Source organism: Myripristis murdjan, chromosome 24, assembly GCF_902150065.1.
Source record: "Myripristis murdjan chromosome 24, fMyrMur1.1, whole genome shotgun sequence".
In the NCBI taxonomy this organism is placed as follows: Eukaryota; Metazoa; Chordata; class Actinopteri; order Holocentriformes; family Holocentridae; genus Myripristis; species Myripristis murdjan.
Genome location: NC_044003.1, coordinates 24272378 through 24290923, shown reverse-complemented (window position 1 = coordinate 24290923; position 18546 = coordinate 24272378). Strand labels below are relative to the sequence as shown.

At 42.3% G+C, this 18546-nt stretch overlaps 2 protein-coding genes across 3 annotated transcripts; both read left to right on the top strand.

The window, feature by feature from the left end:
• The first annotated feature begins 292 nt into the window (after positions 1-292).
• On the top strand, positions 293-9781 carry LOC115356301 (vascular endothelial growth factor A-like). 2 transcript variants are annotated; one of them, XM_030047416.1, is made up of 7 exons: positions 293-404; positions 5152-5185; positions 5281-5477; positions 5642-5721; positions 5816-5845; positions 5927-5998; positions 9045-9781. In XM_030047416.1, the coding sequence occupies exons 1-7, from the start codon at positions 339-341 to the stop codon at positions 9064-9066; spliced, it is 501 nt and encodes a 166-aa protein (XP_029903276.1). In that variant the 5' UTR covers positions 293-338; the 3' UTR covers positions 9067-9781. The 2 variants fall into 2 exon arrangements, with proteins under 2 accessions (XP_029903276.1, XP_029903275.1); XM_030047415.1 differs by having other exon boundaries at positions 5924-5998.
• An 846-nt stretch (positions 9782-10627) lies between these two features.
• On the top strand, positions 10628-16985 carry cipcb (CLOCK-interacting pacemaker b). Its single transcript, XM_030047239.1, has 4 exons — positions 10628-10954; positions 11788-11971; positions 12760-12944; positions 13907-16985. Exons 2-4 carry the CDS (start codon positions 11863-11865, stop codon positions 14840-14842), a joined length of 1230 nt encoding a protein of 409 aa, XP_029903099.1. The 5' UTR covers positions 10628-10954; positions 11788-11862; the 3' UTR covers positions 14843-16985.
• The last annotated feature ends 1561 nt before the right edge of the window (positions 16986-18546 follow it).

Genomic DNA, 18546 nt, shown 5'->3' with positions numbered 1-18546 from the left:
GTAGACATTCTAATGAGAGAGAGAGAGAGAGAGAGAGAGAGAGAGAGAGAGAGAGAGAGAGAGAGAGAGAGAGAGAGAGAGAGAGAGAGAGAAGCAGACAGACAGACAGAGAAGCAGACAGACAGACGGCTCATCGACTATCTGCACTAACTTTATCATTTGTGCACAGTTTACGTTGGAGCGGCTCTGAATTGATCCTCCGCTGTTAATTATGGAAGGGACGGCCGGGCTTCACCCCACACGGCGGGACGATGCGCCGCTCCTCTAAAGCTCAGCCGCTGCAGGACGACTTCCCTTCTGCTTTGATATTTCTCTCTGTCAGGTCGGAGTCGATCAGCATGCAGAGTTTCATCGGATCCTCACACTTTGTGGCAGTTCTTCTGCTGCAGCTGATACCTGCGCAGGTAAACCTCCAACACTAATTACATGCAACAGGTCTAATGATTTTTTTCATTATTATCATTAATTAGAAATGCGGCGCCACATGCCCAGACACTCTTTGTTGTTAACTTAACCTTTTTGTTATTATAGAAAATGCAATTTGATACTGGTGATTGAATTGTAAATACGCTTTTTACTTTTTTCCAATTTGAAAGCATTACCAAAACTCAAGTCTCTGCATGCTATTACTGAACTGTTGCTTAAAAGGGCTGCAAATTGCTTCTTTGCATAACAGCAAGCTGTCTGCCCACTTTCCTTCTTGACTCTAAATGTGACTCTTGTTACCACCTCACGTGAAATAGTAGGCTAATAAGAGTCACATTTTTAATGGTGGGCTCCTCTTGCCCCCTCATATGTAGCTGCGAGTGTGTGCAACAGCTGTTACACACCAGTATTTGCACATTTTGGCAGTAGATTTACCAGTGTGTGTGTGCCGCTCACTCCACAAACCACATGCATCTTCATTTGTGGGTTGTGGAGCTGGGATTTTTTAAGTGCTGTTTACTCAGCCGACATAATGGTAATCACTCATGTGCACAGATATTTACTCTACCAGCCTTAGTAGATGCAGCTGCTGTGTGTTACTGTGATCCTAGATAAGACATAGAGGTTTACACAGACACATTTCTGAAGAACCTGGTCTGTGGAAAACTAAACCAATGCATCTTTTGCTCAGCTGTAGATGCATCACAGTACAGGTTCTCTATCATCCTAAAGAAGTTAGAGAGAGCTGCTGGCTGACAGCGGACAGCCTCTGCCTTTCCTCAGGCAAGCTGAGTGCTGCAGTGTGTCCCATGGGTGTGGGTGTGATGTGAGTGTAGTGGTCGACATGGCTCTCTCTGGTTTTGCACAGGTGCTTCCTGTTCCTAAAGGAGCATCTGACCCTCGACGACATAGACCGTGTTATGGTTCACATGGGGATACAGCTCTGAGTAGTAGTGGAGGGAGTGTGATACGCCTTGAATGGGATTTGACTTGAGCAGCAAAGTTGCAGTACTGGTGTTCACTGTAATATCTTTAATTCTATCTATCTATCTATCTATACATATATACATTTTCATGAAGTTGTGATCACACAAAAGACTAACATAACTGTCATGAAATAGAGCTGTGTAAAAAAAAACAAAAAAAACAGCAGAATAGTTCATTTTTTCAGCACTGTATTCATTCTCCTGTTAAGTAAATGTATTGTGATGACTATGTTTTAAAAATGGGAATTTGAGTTTTGAATTAAATTATTTTGAGTAATTTTATATAATATGTTTTATGTTTTATTAGTGAACGCAGGTGTTATGGAGTTGGTTGTATTTTAAGCTCTGTTCCTGTGAATTGTGTTGTGCAGTGGCTCTCAACCTGTCTGGAGTCCAGGACCCCCAAATTTGTACAGGCCGTGGACTCGTATTTGATAAGATGTAGCCTCAGAGATCCCCATCTGAGAAGATTTAGTTATTCCATTACTGTCTATCCTATAGACTAGCAGAGTAACAGTGAAGAGTGTAAAACCAATTAATTTAATAGGCACTCTCACATTACATTCTTTCAATGGACTATCTTCTAGTCAATGAAATAATAGTGAAATTGAAAGACTCCAGGTTGAGATCCGCTGGTGTAGTGTATTGCAGTGTGTCATGATACGAATCATATTGTGACCCCATGTTACGATGCATATTGTATAATGAAGTCCTGCCAATGCCCAGCCCTATCATCAGCATTAGGAATTATTTATGACTTTTGCCATTAATTGTTATTCAGTCAGTTATGTTTTTTCCTGCAAAGTAAGCACTGGCTTGGCTAACATCAAGTTGTCAGATGAGGACAAATATCAGCTTGCAGGGAAAGTGACATAACTGGCCGAATGACAATCAATGACAGCGGTTGTAAATATTCATTAAAGTTCATGACGCCTGTTATGTCAGTCCTATAGCTTACAGCACTACCCATGACTGATTTGCAAAGGAGAACAATCTATTACAGTGGATATATCTTCTTGTCATTATTCTTGATAAAATTGTCCAACTGTGTTGTGTCAAAATATTTCTCTTTACCTCACATCCTTTGCAGGCTTTATTCACAGGTATGTTACATTACGCATGGCTAATTTCACATCCTGTTCTCAGTCTGTAGCTCGTTTCATTGACCAGTCAAGCAAACAGGCCACCGTGAGCTTTCTGTTTCTTTATTCCAGAGGAAACAGTGAGCCTGATGCTAATGAGAAGCTGCATCTTGTGAGGTGGATGTGATACTGCATATTCAGCCACATACGTCCTGAAACACAGATTACTGACGAGATGACGATCCTTTCAAAATCTCAAGAGTGATAATTTGTCGAGGGCAGAGCCAAGCAATGTCAGTGTGAGAAGACGCTCCCACTTATCTGACTAAGTTTGCCTTGGGAATGCATCACGATCTCAGACTTGGAGCCAATCCATCTGAGTGAGATGGATCTCATACTTGATTTGACTCCACTTGATGTCTGCATGTCACACTTTGATTTATTCCTTTCTTCTAAACCAGCCCAGATGAGATTGCAGTATGTTAGTCGACAGTAATAAAACACCGAACCCCAAGAAAAAAATTTTATTGCTCAAGCACCCAACCAGAACGTACATGTGACATTTATAAAGCACTATGAGAAACAGCGAGGTAGTCAGAGAGGGAGGGATGGTGAGAGACAGAGTCAGCCAAAGAGAAAGACAAAAGGAAAGCCAAGATCAACTTAGCACTTGAATTTCGGATCAATTTGTTGTTTAATCAGAGTCTCACAATGGTGCACAGTCCATGGAAACTGAGTTGAAGAAGTTACATAACTCAAGGGAGAAGACCAAAGAAAAGAAAGATTCAGAGCTGTATTTCATCACATGTTAACGGGATATCTGGCATCAGCGGCACCCAGCCAGGTCATACACAGCCATGTCATGCAATACAGGCTTTTATCAGCTATAATGTTGCTCATTATGCATCTGATTCTGCTTTTTGTGGTGTATGGCACAGATTTACGTTAGGCTGTGTGAGGAAAAATACAAGCTTAAGCTCACCGACAGTAAATATCAAGTCCCACAAAAAATATTCCTGTCCAAGCAGCGGACCGGAGCCCGCATGTGACATTTATAAATGTTCTCATCAATGTTCTCAGAGTGAGATAGATAGAGGGAGGGACTGGGAAAGCAGGAGAGAGGTGAAGATCTTGAGAGAGAGAGAAAGAGAGAGAGAGAGAGAGTCAGCTGATATTTAAAAGAGGACGAAAGCCAAGATCAACTCAGGACTTGTGCCTCTGGTCAATTTGTTGTTTAATCAGGGTGTATCACCGTTGTGCACTTTGGGGCTATTGGAACGTTTTCCATGGAAGCCGGGTCGAAGAAGTTGCAAAACTCGTGGTGTGATACCGCTCAGCACTCTTTCCCATCTTAGCTTTGTTTATTATGCATTCAAATCCCCATGAGTTATCTCCAAGGCAACCGCTCGTCTTTGCAGGATCCACCAGGAACTGTGTTTCTCTGCTCAGTTCATTCAAATTTCTGTTTGAAATCTCTATGCGAGGAAATGTAGAGTCATCTGTGACTAGCTTAAGCCTGCTGGAGCTGCTGCCGCATCTCTCACTTCTGTGTTCCCATTTGTTCATTTAAACATTAGGCTACATTCCTTGAAAACATAGTAGATTTCTATTTTTTGAGCCATTAAACTTCATCAGATCTTGAAGTTATGACATTGACTCCCAGGTTTTTTTGGTAGAGGAGCCTCAGAGTGTGGATGGAAAATTTGTATTAACTCAATATTTTGGACCACTTGAACCTGAACACTTCAATTATTGATACAGGGAGGTAGAAGTAAAAATAATCCTTAGTCTGTCCTATAACACCTTTAAACTGTGTAGGGCAGGCAGAAATGAAGACTGTCACAGTGCAGCAGCTTCTTTGCCGTCCAAAACCCACCAGTCGTGGTTTTTGCTTTTAACACAGTAGCATAAAATTACAACAACCATTTAACCATGGCTAGAATTTTTTTTTGTGGGCCTAATTTTGATGTCAAGGGTCACCACGGGGAATCTTGACCCAAGAGTTGGGAAAACCCGCTTATGAAGAAATTAATTATTTTCATGCAACAAGAATGTTCCTGATAAGCCTCAAAATGTGCCTGAATCTACAGAGACAAAGGGAAAACCACAGTGGCACTCCAAACTTTCCTCAGGGCACAAACTGTTTCAACATATCTTATTGATGGTTTTCTGCTTTAGACTCCCAGGCTCTGCATCAACCAGAGCGGTTTGAATTTTCCGACTGTCTGTGTTCATAAGGAATAGCTCTAACAATGACTTTGCATACCGTGAAAGCTTTTTTGTTTGTTTTTTGTCTCCTTAGGCTATAAACCTCAAGCATTTAAGGCATATTGAGACATCAAGGGTGCTTTTTCATGTGTGCGCTGCTAATTTGCACACAATGACCCAGCGGTCCCCGGTTACAAGCATCATAACTCACGCAGGGTCAAGGTCTGTGGTCACCGTTCCCTGTCTGCCACAAGAGGGCGCTCTTCAGCCGTCCAAAGAACCAGCTTCTGTTGTAGTCTCTCAAGTCTGATCAGCTGTGTCAGTCCCCAGATGTCTGCAGGCTGTGGGTCACACTGAGCATTTACTTTATGTCAGTTCTTTTATCCTATGAAACTGAAGCATCAGTCTATTTAAACATCATTTGTACTTATCTTAGCCATATTTTGCAGATTTCACACCCTGCAGCAGAGGCTCGCTCAAGAGGTAAGGGCCAAGCTCCTCACAAAGGAACAATAATGTAATGATGGACAAGCTTTGTGCCTGTAGAAACTGACTGAATGGCAGCGCTCTTGTTGCAGTGATGTTGTTCCAGGAGGTGTGGAAGAGGAGCCTGTGTCGGCCCATGGAGCGACTGGTGGATGTGGAGCAAGAGTACCCTGGAGGAGTGGAGCATATCTTTAGTCCTGCTTGTGTCCCACTTTGGCGTTGCTCTGGTTGCTGTGGGGACGACAGCCTTGAGTGCCACCCTACCCTGGAGCGCAACACCACCCTGCAGGTGTGGAGCGACAACCTCGTCTGTGATAAAGACAGCTGCTCCCCTCCTGGGAAATAACATGTTGACAAATTAAAACCTATATGGTGATGCTGAGCATATGTTTACAGTGAACATATGTTGATGCAGTTACAGTTTTGTCATAGCACCTTTCCTTTGTGTCCCAGCTGTTGAGGATTACTCCCACTGAGAGATCTGGGCATTACCTGGAGCTCACATTTGTGGAGCATCAGGAATGTGAATGCAGGTAAATTGCTGAGAGCAAATTGCCCATAATAATTACCAGATGCATTATGAGACTCTGCTGGAGAGGCTAACCACCTGCATTTTGTTATTTTTAGACCCCGACAGATGCATCTGAGTAATGAAAGGTCAGTAGATGCGCATTTAATCCATCATTCTTGAACATTATGTCAATATCTTCACTGCCCTTTCCTGTTCCTCCCCAGCAGCAGCAGCAGTCAGTCTATCAAGAATAGACCTCGGAGGAGGAAACACAGGAAGAGAGTGAAGGACTGTGGCAAGTAAGAGATGGATTGCCCCCATGTGGCACGTACACACACACTCACACACACACAGATTTTATAATGTTTTGACATTTACGGGTAAATTTATCACTGTTTCGACCACACCGGTAGACCGCCAAGGACAGATGAGATGAAACAATATCACACCATATTGTTTGATATGTTGCACTTGTCTTTGGCCTATAATCCAGCGGCCACTTTCGAAAAGTTTGTGCATCTGACCGGGGCTGCAGAGTGTTTAGTTTGATCATTTATACACAAGGTCCCTGATACTTGCAACCAGGAACAGATAATGCAGAAGGATAGTCTGAAAATAAAATAAATCTGTATTTAAGTAACATGAAAAAGAAAAGACAGGAGAGGAGCTTGTTAGGCCTACATGATGGGCTCAGTGTGAGCAATATTAAACCAATACATCATTACACAGCATTGTCCATGTAGTTGTATACATAGCTTTATCTCTATTGTACCTGTTTATTATACATCTGATAATGCTGTTGGTGCTAAGAAATGGGTTATCCACTTGGCACAACACAAATAAGTTCAGCTGCACATTGGCTTTGACACAGGCCTTAAGAATGAAACTGGCAAGGGGCCAAAGAAAAAGTGGCCAAACCTGCTCTGAACCGAGGGGAAAATACAATTTTGGAGCTGCCATCCAACTATGTAGAGTCCAAGCAAGAAATGCAGCAAAGCTCCATCAAAACTAGTAATATTTTTACTCCATTTCTGTTGGAGTCAGGGCATCAAAATCCCTGTTCAGCTCAAACCTGAAGCCACATTTTGCAGGAAAAGTGAAATACGACCCAGGCTGATTATTCTGCTCACTCCATGGAAGCAAGGTTACAGCACAGCCTCTGCAAGTCCAGCTCTGCCCTGTGCACCAAGTGGATCTCTGTGTGGCATGGTGTTCATTAGGGCTGGCAGCCACACAGGAGACATAAACAAAGGTTGCACAAAAAGGGAGACAAAAGTTGTGGCAAGGAGGACACAGCAGGTGAAGTGCATGTTACAGCCCACCATGTTATACCTCGCTTCTGAGTGTTTTAAACTCAGCTATAACCCTACCTTAAAAATAATCCTTTTATACTACAAATATGTTCTCACAATAGGTCTTATTCCCATGATGGCCATTTTGAACTTGCGTAACTACTTGGGTAACTACCTTTATTGGAGAGACTAAGTAAAGCCCAGTTAAGTCCCACTGTCGTGAACATCCTATGTTCTCAGTATTTGAAATTTTTATGATCAAGCTGCTTCCAAATACATACTCTCTTATTCATTTACTGTTATTTATTAACATCCTAAAACATTACCAAAGTTGGAATTAGTAACAGCATGAACATTAATGACACACAACATAAAAAAGATGTCCCTAACATCCATGTCCTTTGATATATCAACCAAAATTCTACATGTTCAGTAAACAGCATCTGAAATGGTGTTTGAAAATTGTGTAGGCTATGAAAAAAAAAATTACATTGAGGGAACATAGGGCCCTGGGAACATAAACAATACGCTCGCCCAAGATGCATATCACACAATCATACATCATTTCACAGAGCCCACACGGAGCTTATTAAAAATGAATGGATGGATCTCAAGTAAGCAAAGGGCTATTCACTCACATTTTAAGGTTATATATTTGGCTCGGTGTGGCTCGTGTGCTCGCAGCCTTCACTGTTCAAATGAAACAGTTTTTGTAGTATATGGCAAATCTGTCAGTTACTCTCACACACACACACACACATATAGCAAAAGGTTAATGAAGTTTAAAGTCATTCAGTAATACAAAAGGGGCTGTCTCCACCGCAAATCATAGCAATTGCCACAGAGATTGAGCTGAACTTGGTTAGTTGTTGGCTATTTTGAGCAGACCTGCCACCATATAATTAAACCGCCAACAGCAATTACATGCAGGGCTGACAAATATCTGTACCGCCATTTTCCAGTCATATTCTAATATGTTCAGTAAAGTTTGGCCCTGTAATTGGTCTACAGGTTCTTTTCACATAAAGGTCAAGAGGGCACATGCTCTGTGTGATGGATAAACGCTTCCCTCCGCTCTCTCTCTTTCTCTTTTATTTGATAAAATCAGCTCTGTCACGGGATAGCCCGGCCTGGGAAATGCTGAGCAGGTTGAGAGGCTGGGAAGACCCACTCTTCAAAATGAGAGGAATTTAGGTCATTGTGGGGGAGGGGTGGGCTTGGTGTGGGAGGGTGTTTCCCTGCTTGTGGGATAGTCGCCCAAATGCCATGCTGAACTAGAGTCTGGACTCTGGACTCTCTACTGGGGGCTTATTTTGTTAGGGATCAACCTGTGTGGCCCGTGTCTGCTGTTTTTTTTTTTTTTTTTTTTTTGGTCAGGCCATACTCACCTCTGCAGTAGGAGGAGACCATATCTGTGTCTCAAAACTTTTTTTTTTCTTTTTTTTTTGGCATTTTAGAGCCTTACACTCTTTAGTGCTTATACTGTGTGAGCTCTTTAATTTCAAATATCCACCCATGTAGTGTGCTAATGTGAGCAGTGTACATCAAGGAGTTGCAGTGTTTGAAATTGCCCAACATCCGAGTTGGGTTGTCTCTTCCAAATTTACTATCAGCCCTGCCAGTCAGCACTTTAAAATGCCTGAGTGGGTATCAAGATTGTAGAAAATGAGGAAACTGTTGATGACATGACCTTTGATCTGGTGTTTCAACCAGACCAAGACTGAGGCAAACAAGGGGCAACTAAGCACCAGATGTGTATTTGAAACACACATGATTCATTGTATAAATAAGACAGCTTCAGAGTTGCTGCAAGCTTTTTTTTTTTTTTTTCATTTTGATGGAGCCAGGCTAATGACTCCCATAGACTTTAAGTTGATGCTAAGCTAACACAAAATGCTACCCATAGAAGCTGAACCACTGGAAACACAGAGGTGAAACTGGTATTGAACATCTTTTCTCAGTCTGTGTAAGACGGAAAAAGGCTATTCTTTTAACTCAACTGCTAGAGCCCTACCTTAATCTCTTTATTCTGTTTGTCTGATTGTCTTCTCAGGTGCCAGCGTCCTCACAGCTAGGTAGATCTTCACTGATTCAGACATTTGTCCCAAGCTGAAGAGGACTGGCACAACTTTGGAAGGGTCAGCAGCACCTGCTCTCTTTATTCATCAGATATTGGACGAATCGTCTTTTCACCACAAACAGCAAGTGTGCTGGGATGGTTGTGAACACTCATCCAGGCCATCCGTCAGATATCACAATCTCAATATGGCTGTCCTTGACATTGTTTTTTAATCTGTTGATATTATTAGAACAAATGAACACGTCAAAGAAACTCCCTTTCACCTCTTTGGCTCTAAGTGCCATTGGCAAAAGCCCAAAATGGATTCTCAATTTTCCTTTTGAAAGTCTAGCCGCCCTTTTGTGAGTTTTCAAGATAGATGCAGGATACAGACAGAAATGACCAGTTCCTCTTAATGGGCACAGAGGAAATGGACACGGGATGCTTAGTTTATTGACTGCAAAGGGAAGGGGATTAAGGCCTCCATTTATTTCTGAGGGTTTGCTGATCGACTGTCAAGGCAAGGCCAAGATTCAGAGAAAGGCCAGATATCTTCACCATGACTACACGTTCGCTATTATGACTCCTTTACAGAGTGATTCATTTATTATATGTTGATACGAAGGCATAGCATTTCTTCCCTTGTGCAAAGCTACAGAATGAAATCGGACATAGCTGTGCTGTTGTTGTCAAGTGTTATTTATCAGCTCTGTCTGTGGGTGAATGTTGAATCCATGTTGAATTAATTTGCCTAATTTTGTGATAATACAGACCCATGTAATAAAACGTAATCCAAATACAAGGGGCCTCTGTGCTGTCTGCATCTGTAATGGTGTACCATTTGAGCGGGGAACGTGTGAGTGAGTGAGGACACTGTGAGCTCTTTTTTATCTGGAATTGCACTCTAAGCACACAAGGGGTTCCTGTTAGCCATCATCAATTTGTGTTACACTCACAGCCTTCAGAGGACATGTGAGATGCTGACGTGCACTGTGGTCAGAAACAAAATAAGAAAACTCTTATGCATGAAAAGAATGAAAAAGAATTATTCGAATGGCGGCTCTCGGCATTTGATGGTGTGGTTTTGCCTGACTTTATTCCTCTCAGAAAGAGTTGCATCTCAACTTCCTTTTCATTTGCATGCTCAGGACTCAGAGATTACAAGTTGTCCAAAGCGAGAGCAAGCATCTCTGCACGTGAGGACGTGTTGTTCTCAGAGGGAGTGTTTTGTTTACTACGAGCTGCTGCCTGGACAGAGGTTAGCTTTAGGCCAACAGCGCTATTATGTAATACCCTAGAACATTACGATCTAACGTCACTGAATTCCCCGACGGTACATTTCAAATGCCTGCACTGTACACCTAACGCTAGCTCGGCGAACACAATGTCCTTAACTTGCCACACATTCGCTGGTGCTCACGTTTTCTGGCATAGTGCCAACGCAACGGCCAATGGGAAGCCAGGAAATCTTGGAAGTGGGCGGGCGTAACTGCCTAAAGAATGTGACGTGCCCGCTACGTCGCGCAACACCACGCCCTCGTTTACCAAATATGGCAGTAGTGGCACTACAGTGAATATCCTGTGCCCGTGTTTCTCCCGCTGCGTTTTCACTAACCCGGAGACATTGTTGGCGATGTCGGAGGTGGAAAGACTTCAGCAGTTGTTTCTTACCACAGACGAGCGTTAGTTTAGAGAAATTCAAAGTGTAACGGCCGCGTCTCCGCATCGCGCCCCGCATGTGACTGAGCAGACAGGGGAGGAGCGGTCGGTCTCGTGTACAGTACCGTGTAACATCGAGTTCCAGTCAACGGTAGCTTGCTAGCGACACACCAACAAAAACCCAGACCGAGGCAGGACTGAAAGCATCGACTGGCTCGTCTCTCTCGGGTTTGAACACGAACAGGGTGTGTATTTGCTTCTTCTTCTCTCTTTTAGCTGTTTACACGATGTTTATGCGAGTAGAACAAGTCTTATTTTATGGTTATTACGTTAGCAACGGTGTCCCAGGTAACCAGGCTGAAACAGATTGACGCTGCTGGTAATTCGTGCTACAGTGCATGCTGACCTGCTCATTTAGCTGGTGTTTGTTCACTTTAGCTGGACTTAATTTGGGGCAGGACTGAACGATATATTGTTCTCAGTAATTTATTATTAATATCTCAACAGGCAGCGTTATGGACAATGCCAGATTTAGGATTAGCCTAAGACAGTGATTAGTCTGTTTTGATTAAAAAGTGAAGTATATGCATTTTCTACATACATTTGGTGTCATTATGCTGTTTTTTGAAGAGTGCCCAATTTTCAAAATATTCTTGAAGCTTTGTCTCAGAGCAGAGGTTGCACCAAAATGTTTAATTTAAAGATTTTTTTGAAGTAATTGCATTTTATATATCAATTTGGTATTGTTATGCAGTTTTGAAGAATGCTTAATTTTTTACAGTTGCTACATTTAAAATTTCTAATAAGTGTGAGTACATAGTTTTATCATTATCGAGATATTTGGTATAAATATGGAGTAATGAAATTTTGTCCATATTGCACAGCCCTACTTGCTAGTGTCCAGATGCTCTGAGCTAGGTCACGTTCATGTTTATACATACGTTTGTCATATATAGATAGCTGCAGGTGGGCTGCACGTGCCCTCTAACTATAAATATATTTCATATAACCGTGTATAGCGTTCCATTTGATCAGCAACACGAAAAGGTGAGCTACTGAAGGGTTGTTTGATTCTCAGATCCAGCCTTCTAGATCTGCTCATGTAGATGTTGTGGGAGCTTCAGCCAAGGACATCAGCGCAGTAGGAAACGAGATGAGCACCAAGAGGAAGGCGGAGAGTCACTCTTGGGCAACAAACAAACTGTGCTCTATGAAGCCAGGGGACACCAGAGCAGATTCAGAGAGAGACTCTGGATTCTCAGGTTTGAGTTCCTTCTTCCATTGTCTGACATGCCTGAAATATTGGGGGTAAGGGGGAAAACAGATTCATTTAAGTATTGCGATTCTTTTTAAAATTTATTTATCACTGTAACATGCCAACTTAGATGACCCAAGGAACCTGTTGGTACCCGGGATATGATGTTAGGTTTTCAGCAAGGGTACTAAATATTGCTCCCAGGGTTCAGCCAAATTTTGGTGAGGGAAAATCAGGCACAGCCATTTTCAAAGGGGTCCTTTGACCTCTGACCTCGAGATGTCTGAATGAAAATGGGTTCTGCTGGTACCAGTTTTTTGTTTGCAGTAGAAATTCCTCCTTATGGCCTGTTGTAAAATGGTGTATTTGTGCATGCTGGGGCCGAAACAGTCTTGGATTTGCAAAAATTGGATATGACTGGAAAGCTGAGGCTCTTGTGGATTCCATGAGCTTAACTGTATTCATGTGTGATGATGTTATCCCCCATTGTCATCATGTCACTGTAGTGAAACCCTTTTTTTGAAACTTGATGTCAGTGTATAAATCTATTGTGACCTTTAGGATAATCACAGCTTTGTGGCACTTTACATCCACAAACTAGAGGATAATTCAAAAAACAAAAAAATGTAATAAATGGTAATATTGAATCGCAGTACTTAAGAATCACAATACCTATTGAATCCCAAGTATCATGATGGTATCAAATTGGGAGATAAACATATCGCCCCAGCCCTATAAAATCTGTGGTATCGTGTAGTAAAAGTCGAGTCTTTTACCCTTGTCCATGACCTGTAGATGCGAGCTCAGAGCACACGGGCACAATGGACACCACAGACTCTGAGGACTCACCCCGCCCTGCTGTGCAGCAAGGGTCTCAGTGCTCCAGCTCCGGGTCCCAGACATCTCAGCTGGCTGTAGTGGGAGGCTCCTACTCCAGCCTCTCCCCCATGATCATCATGAACAACGTCCTTCTCAAGCAGGTACATGGCTGCTCTACACCAAAGTCACACTTAATGATACAAAACATAAGCTTGCAGCACTGTCTGTGAGGATTAATCCATTCTGTGCTCCTGCTCGCAGGTTCAAACTTTGTTCTTCTAATTACAGGCAATAGAAAGCAGGTCAAGCAGGGAAATGGCAGTCCAGTGTGACCGTGACTCACTTTAACTGAAATGTTGTGTTCAGCTGCCAGGAATGTGACACACACTAAAAAAGGACAAGCCATTCTCATAGTGTCAAGACTAATCGCTGACCAGCAGCATGAAAGAGAGACGTCATATCTACGACTTGAGATGTTGTGATACATGGTGTGGTTAGTGCCACTGCCATGTTTGGCCAGAATAAAGTCCGGCTGTAGCATCAAACTGTCAAGCAGTGACTTGATAAATGATAGCACAGTGGAAAAAGAAGAAAGATACTCTGTGCTGCATTTATGCTTCACTAGTGGTTTAATTAGTGGTTCAAAACCAGTCTTTAGAAGGCTTTTAGACCTGGCACACACACACACACATTCCTGACAAAGACTAGTTTTGGTCGAAACAGTGATGGTGTCAGTCTAGTCTGTGCATATTTTGTTGGTTTTTCACTTTCATTGATTTGAGATACAAACTCTGTATTTTCCACCACGACTTAGTTGCCCACATCTGAAACTTTTTTGACTTTTACAACTTGTATGTGTTGCAAGCTAGGAGTTATTTTGTTTTCTCTTTAAATTTAGTGCTAGTTAGTTAATATAGGCTAGCTGTTAATAATAATGTTAGTTTGTAGTTAGGTTCATTTCTCCCATTATGTTGAGAATGTTGCAACTCCATACTGCTACTTTTAATGTGTGAGTGGCTCAAGTGTCAGCTAGCTACTGTGAACAATGAGAGAGAAACCTGTGAAATGGGATGTTGGGCAGGGCCTCTTTAATCTCTGTATTTTGACTATATTTCCCGTACAGCCTGGAGACAACCCCCCTGCTCTGAAGCCGTGGGGATTCAGTCCAGCTGTGGAGGTTGTTCAGCCGGTGGTCCAGCAACCTCAGGTGGTTTTCCTCCAGCCTGTGGTTTCTCACCAAGCTTCCAAAGACACCTCCTCAAGACATCGACGCCCAAAGAAGTATCTTCCCATCCTGAAGTCCTACCCCAAGATTGCCCCACACCCTGGAGACAGCTCCAGTTCTTCAGGGAGAGGGACTGCTTCCTCTTCTTCCTCCTCCTCCTCTTCTTATTCCTCATCCATTTCCTCAGGGTCAGAGAAAGGCAGCAGCTTGGCTTCTAGCCACCGGGAACGCGGTCAGAGAGACAAGCAGCAGAGAAATCTGTCTGGTGGTCCTAGTAACCCTGGGTCGACCGCTCCAAGTCTTCCTGCTCCTCCCAGCTCCATGTCCCCTCTGCTTCAGCAGCGACTCGGTCTCTCCCCAACAGAAACCAGCGCCAGCAGCAGCCCTGCCAGGGAGAGGCCCACACCAGCTGTCAGCCACTCAGAGTTCCCCCCCTCCCTGTCCCTCACTCCCTCAAACCACACCAATAGCTCCAAGAACCAGACACTCCCTCTTCCACCGTCCCAGGTTGCCACCCAAGAGAACAGCTGCCAGCGTGAACGTAACCACTCTGACAGCGATCCTGATAACAAGAGGAAGCGGTTCTGCAACACCTACAACATCCTGAGTAAATCTGGCCTGCTAGACATCACACTCCGAACCAAGGAGCTGCTCAGGCAGAACCGACGGACCCAGAACGATTTAGACCGGCTGAAGGAGCACACCAACCTCTTCCTTCAGGCCCTGCAGAGTGGTGATAGCGGCATCTATGACAAGTTGCAGGCCAGCCTTCAGGAGGAAGACAGGGAAAAAGAGAAAGAGAAGGTTGCCCAGAGCAGCTTAAAGGCAGATTAGACCTAGACTAAGGCTAGACAGTAATCCTTTAGACTGAGATGGGGAAATAAAGAGCAGGGGGGGTTGGAGAGCACAGAGACAGATGGACCAGAAGTAATGGGACCAAAGTACGCCCACTGACCCCAGTCTCTTTAACACAGACAGTGTGTTGTGGCCTACATTCTGGCTGCCGTCTGCCTTAGCCCACACGGGGCAAAGCCACAGCTCAGTTCTCTGTTTGCGCCCAATCTGGCTCGATCTCTTCACTGAAATTGCCTCTGCTGTGCACAAATCCCTTACTAAGTGGCAGTCACTGCATTAATTTCATCAATTCAACCTGACAGCCCCATTCTGTAAATTTCTAAGACTGGTTATTTGTGCATGAAACAATATTTGCATCTAAAACTGAAAAGCTTCAGCTTTTACAGAATTTCTCATCTCAGCACATAAACTTATGCAGGCTGATGTTTCTTATGAGCTGTAACTGTTTTGTGTAATTCATGGTAGCTCTGCTCTGTCCCATTGATACTGAGGTGTTGCCTAGCTAACATTCATGTACTAGTCAGTGTAGACCCCTGAGAAGGGGTCTTTCAAAAAGAAAGTCTAATGACAAAGTATGCTTGTAATCTAAAGTACTTTGTGCTGCAGTCAGCAGTTTTATATCTCTGATTATCAGGCGTAAGACTATATTTTCATGTCAGAGTGAATGTTCAGGGCCTCTTGCCTATTTTCATCTTCAAACAGGAACATGTGCCTAAAGTGTCTCCATAATTTCTGCTGTATTTTGGAACTTTTTGCATGTAAGCTTTGGCACAGTTTGTCGACACCTTCGTGCTTAGCTTTCCCATCATGTTGATGGCAGCTGTAATACTGTACTTTGAAAACTGACTGGGAGTGTAGCTCTGAGCAGTCCATTCAAGTGGAGCGTGCTTCCTATAGCTCATAACAATCAATATTTATTAATGGCTTGATGTGTGTTTTGTAGCCTTTATCTTTTGTGGGGGCGGTTATAAAGAGGGATGTAATTTAATGAATTCCCTACCTTAATGCACACTTTGGGTTTTTAGCTTCTGTTTGGAATTATAAAGTGCATCAACCTTGATGGAGTTTTATGAAAGAAACTTGATAAAACCTAAATGGGCATGAAAAAACAACGACTAAGACAGTTCCCTTTGTTTCGAACTGTACTGGTACATCAATCTGTGGGTTCATTAGTGAAAGAGGACAGCAGCTCAGCTTCTGGTTAAGGTATTCAACGTCCAGATTGTAGTTTATGAACTCCAGAGTTCATAATCAGTCATGGAGTTTTGGCCAGCATATCTAATTTTCTTTTTTTTTCTGTGTTTGTAGTTATGGCCTTAATATCCAAACCTTTTGTGTTTGCACTAAAATATCTTGAGAGTGGCTCTGAAGCAATTTGAGTGATCCTTCAAGGCAGCTATGTCAGAAACACAAACTGCAAAGGTCTTTTTTTTTCTTTATAATTTACTTGAAGTGCATTGTGAGGCATCTGTACAGTTTTCATGAATGACAATACATTATGACATTGTCATGAGCTTTTTTTTTTTTTTTTTTTTACCAGCAATGTTTTCCTTTAGCATTCTGCTCTTAATTTTATCATATTATGTGTACATCTATTTTGTGATGATCACAATGTACTCTGTGTGCTTATGTTGACTTAAAATGGCATACAGGGAACACCTCAAGTAATGGATGACTTCTTTTCAACTATTGCAGTCTTTAGCCATATGTATCTGAAAATAAAGAACTCTTGGTGTCTCTTCTAAGCAAAGGTTTGAAATGCCATGAGACGTTTTGCAAACAAATTCAGGTTGTGTGCATAAGAAACACAGCAACAGGATTTTTGAGCCTATGATATGTGTAGTTTTATTCTAATAGGTCCAGTAAAATATGCCATATATGTTTAAGACAGGCCTTATTGAGAAATATCTTGTGTTCTGTGGTGATCCAGATTTAATTGTACATTGTAACTCCATAAACAAGCAGCAAGACCACAGGCAGGATCCTTGGCTTTAAACAAAAGCGGTGCCAGTGTGTTTGTGCTTCAGGTTTTACAGCTGCAGGTCATAATTCAGGGCAGCTGTATGTATTTACCTGCCATGTTGTTGGTGCTTTTTTTTGTCCTATGCTAATAACTCCAAAAGAAAATGTACACCCCAAACATGCAAGTGTCAGAATATTAAACAATTCTGGGTTAATTGGTACAGAATGAATAATTATAACCCCTCTTCAGACTAAGTCCTCAATCTGGGACTGCGAGTTTTGCACAAATTGTTCTCTCTCAAAGATTTACCGCACAAGTATACAAATCTTGTAAACGTGATTTGGCTGACTCGTCAATCTACTTTTGTCATACTGATTGTATTGCTAGAATACCATTGGAATAAATGATGGCATTGATAGAGCCGAAAAATAGTCAGTAGCACACTGATGCACAGGCGTGACCCGTTTTTACAGCGGAGAGCTGCTCTTGTCTGCTGCCTTTGGCTTTATACCACAGCACATCTGCTCATTAGACGATACAGCTACAATCAGCTCACTGTACCTAAAAATGTTCTGTTTACAGGGATTTACATTGTTGGAGTGACAGTAATTCCTCGGTTTCTGTCTACCCAAATTCAAGTTACTGTTTATTGATTTTGTCGTTGAGCGCGGTGCAGCTGAATTTGATTAAACTAAAGGCTCTTTGGGTCTTGGAATACATACTTTTCTGTCTCTTGGACTGTAATTGTAGTTGTGACATGATGATATTACGTGATCACTGCTTTATTCAGTAAACACAGCAATATTCAGTGTTAGAGGTTAACAGAAGTAAATGAAAGGCATGAGCTTCATGTATATGCATTTGCCATTCATTGTATATTACTTATAAAAAAGACTAGGCCCACTTGTCACCATAACTTCAGTGAAACAGGTGAACATGTACTTCTTTTGCCTGGAGGTCATTTGTGATCCTGCGGCACACTGGAGTCTGAGTCACCCATCTAAAAGTTGGCAGCTGTTTTGAATTTTATTTGTTTTTATTTAAAGTTGTGGGAATTTAAGGATTGTGACTATTTTCTCTGTGTTTGAGTACTGCACCAGCAGCGGCGATTGAAAACAATGATCATTAGCCCTAGTGAGGATTGTTTTTTAAGGTGATCTTGGTTTGTTTAAATTTTGAAATTTGTCCAATACAGTGTGATTGTAAACAGGCTCGGAAATAACCGAAGGCATTGGCCAAGTTGGTTGAGTCTGTCAGTCCAGCTGCACAGACTCAGTGCAGAAATCGGTTTTGAGTCCTGTGGCCAACCTGTGAGAGGATGATGTGCTTACCATGAATGAGGATCACATCAGCTCAACTAATCAATGGTCATTAAAATGCCAAGGGTGGAGGGCTTGGTGTTCAGTGCTCACACACCTTTTGTAAATTTCTAGAGAAAACGTCATTAATTGTATAATAAATGTCATTTCAAAGGAACATGTCCTTATGGTTTGATGTGATTTTTATACTCCTCACTTTAACAGGTTACAGATTTCTACAGGCTTTTCATGCCAGTCAGCATTTTGAGCCTAATAAGAAAATAAACAAGGTTATAACCTGTACTTTCTGCATGGCAACCATCAAGACTATAATGGTGATTCTGCAGACAACAACAAACTCAGTAAATTAAAAAAACATGCAATCATACATCACAAATAGACAATGCAAAGTGTTTCTGGGC

What these genes read in the sequence shown, in the direction of transcription:
- cipcb (XM_030047239.1), top strand. Translation starts at nt 11,863, where the DNA reads ATGAGCACCAAGAGGAAGGCGGAGAGTCACTCTTGGGCAACAAACAAA. An exon ending in GAGAGACTCTGGATTCTCAG is followed by an intron (nt 11,972 to 12,759) that starts GTTTGAGTTCCT and finishes CATGACCTGTAG; the next exon opens with ATGCGAGCTCAGAGCACACG. An exon ending in ACAACGTCCTTCTCAAGCAG is followed by an intron (nt 12,945 to 13,906) that starts GTACATGGCTGC and finishes TTTCCCGTACAG; the next exon opens with CCTGGAGACAACCCCCCTGC.
- LOC115356301 (XM_030047415.1), top strand. Translation starts at nt 339, where the DNA reads ATGCAGAGTTTCATCGGATCCTCACACTTTGTGGCAGTTCTTCTGCTG. An exon ending in CATCAGGAATGTGAATGCAG is followed by an intron (nt 5,722 to 5,815) that starts GTAAATTGCTGA and finishes TGTTATTTTTAG; the next exon opens with ACCCCGACAGATGCATCTGA. An exon ending in ATGCATCTGAGTAATGAAAG is followed by an intron (nt 5,846 to 5,923) that starts GTCAGTAGATGC and finishes GTTCCTCCCCAG; the next exon opens with CAGCAGCAGCAGTCAGTCTA.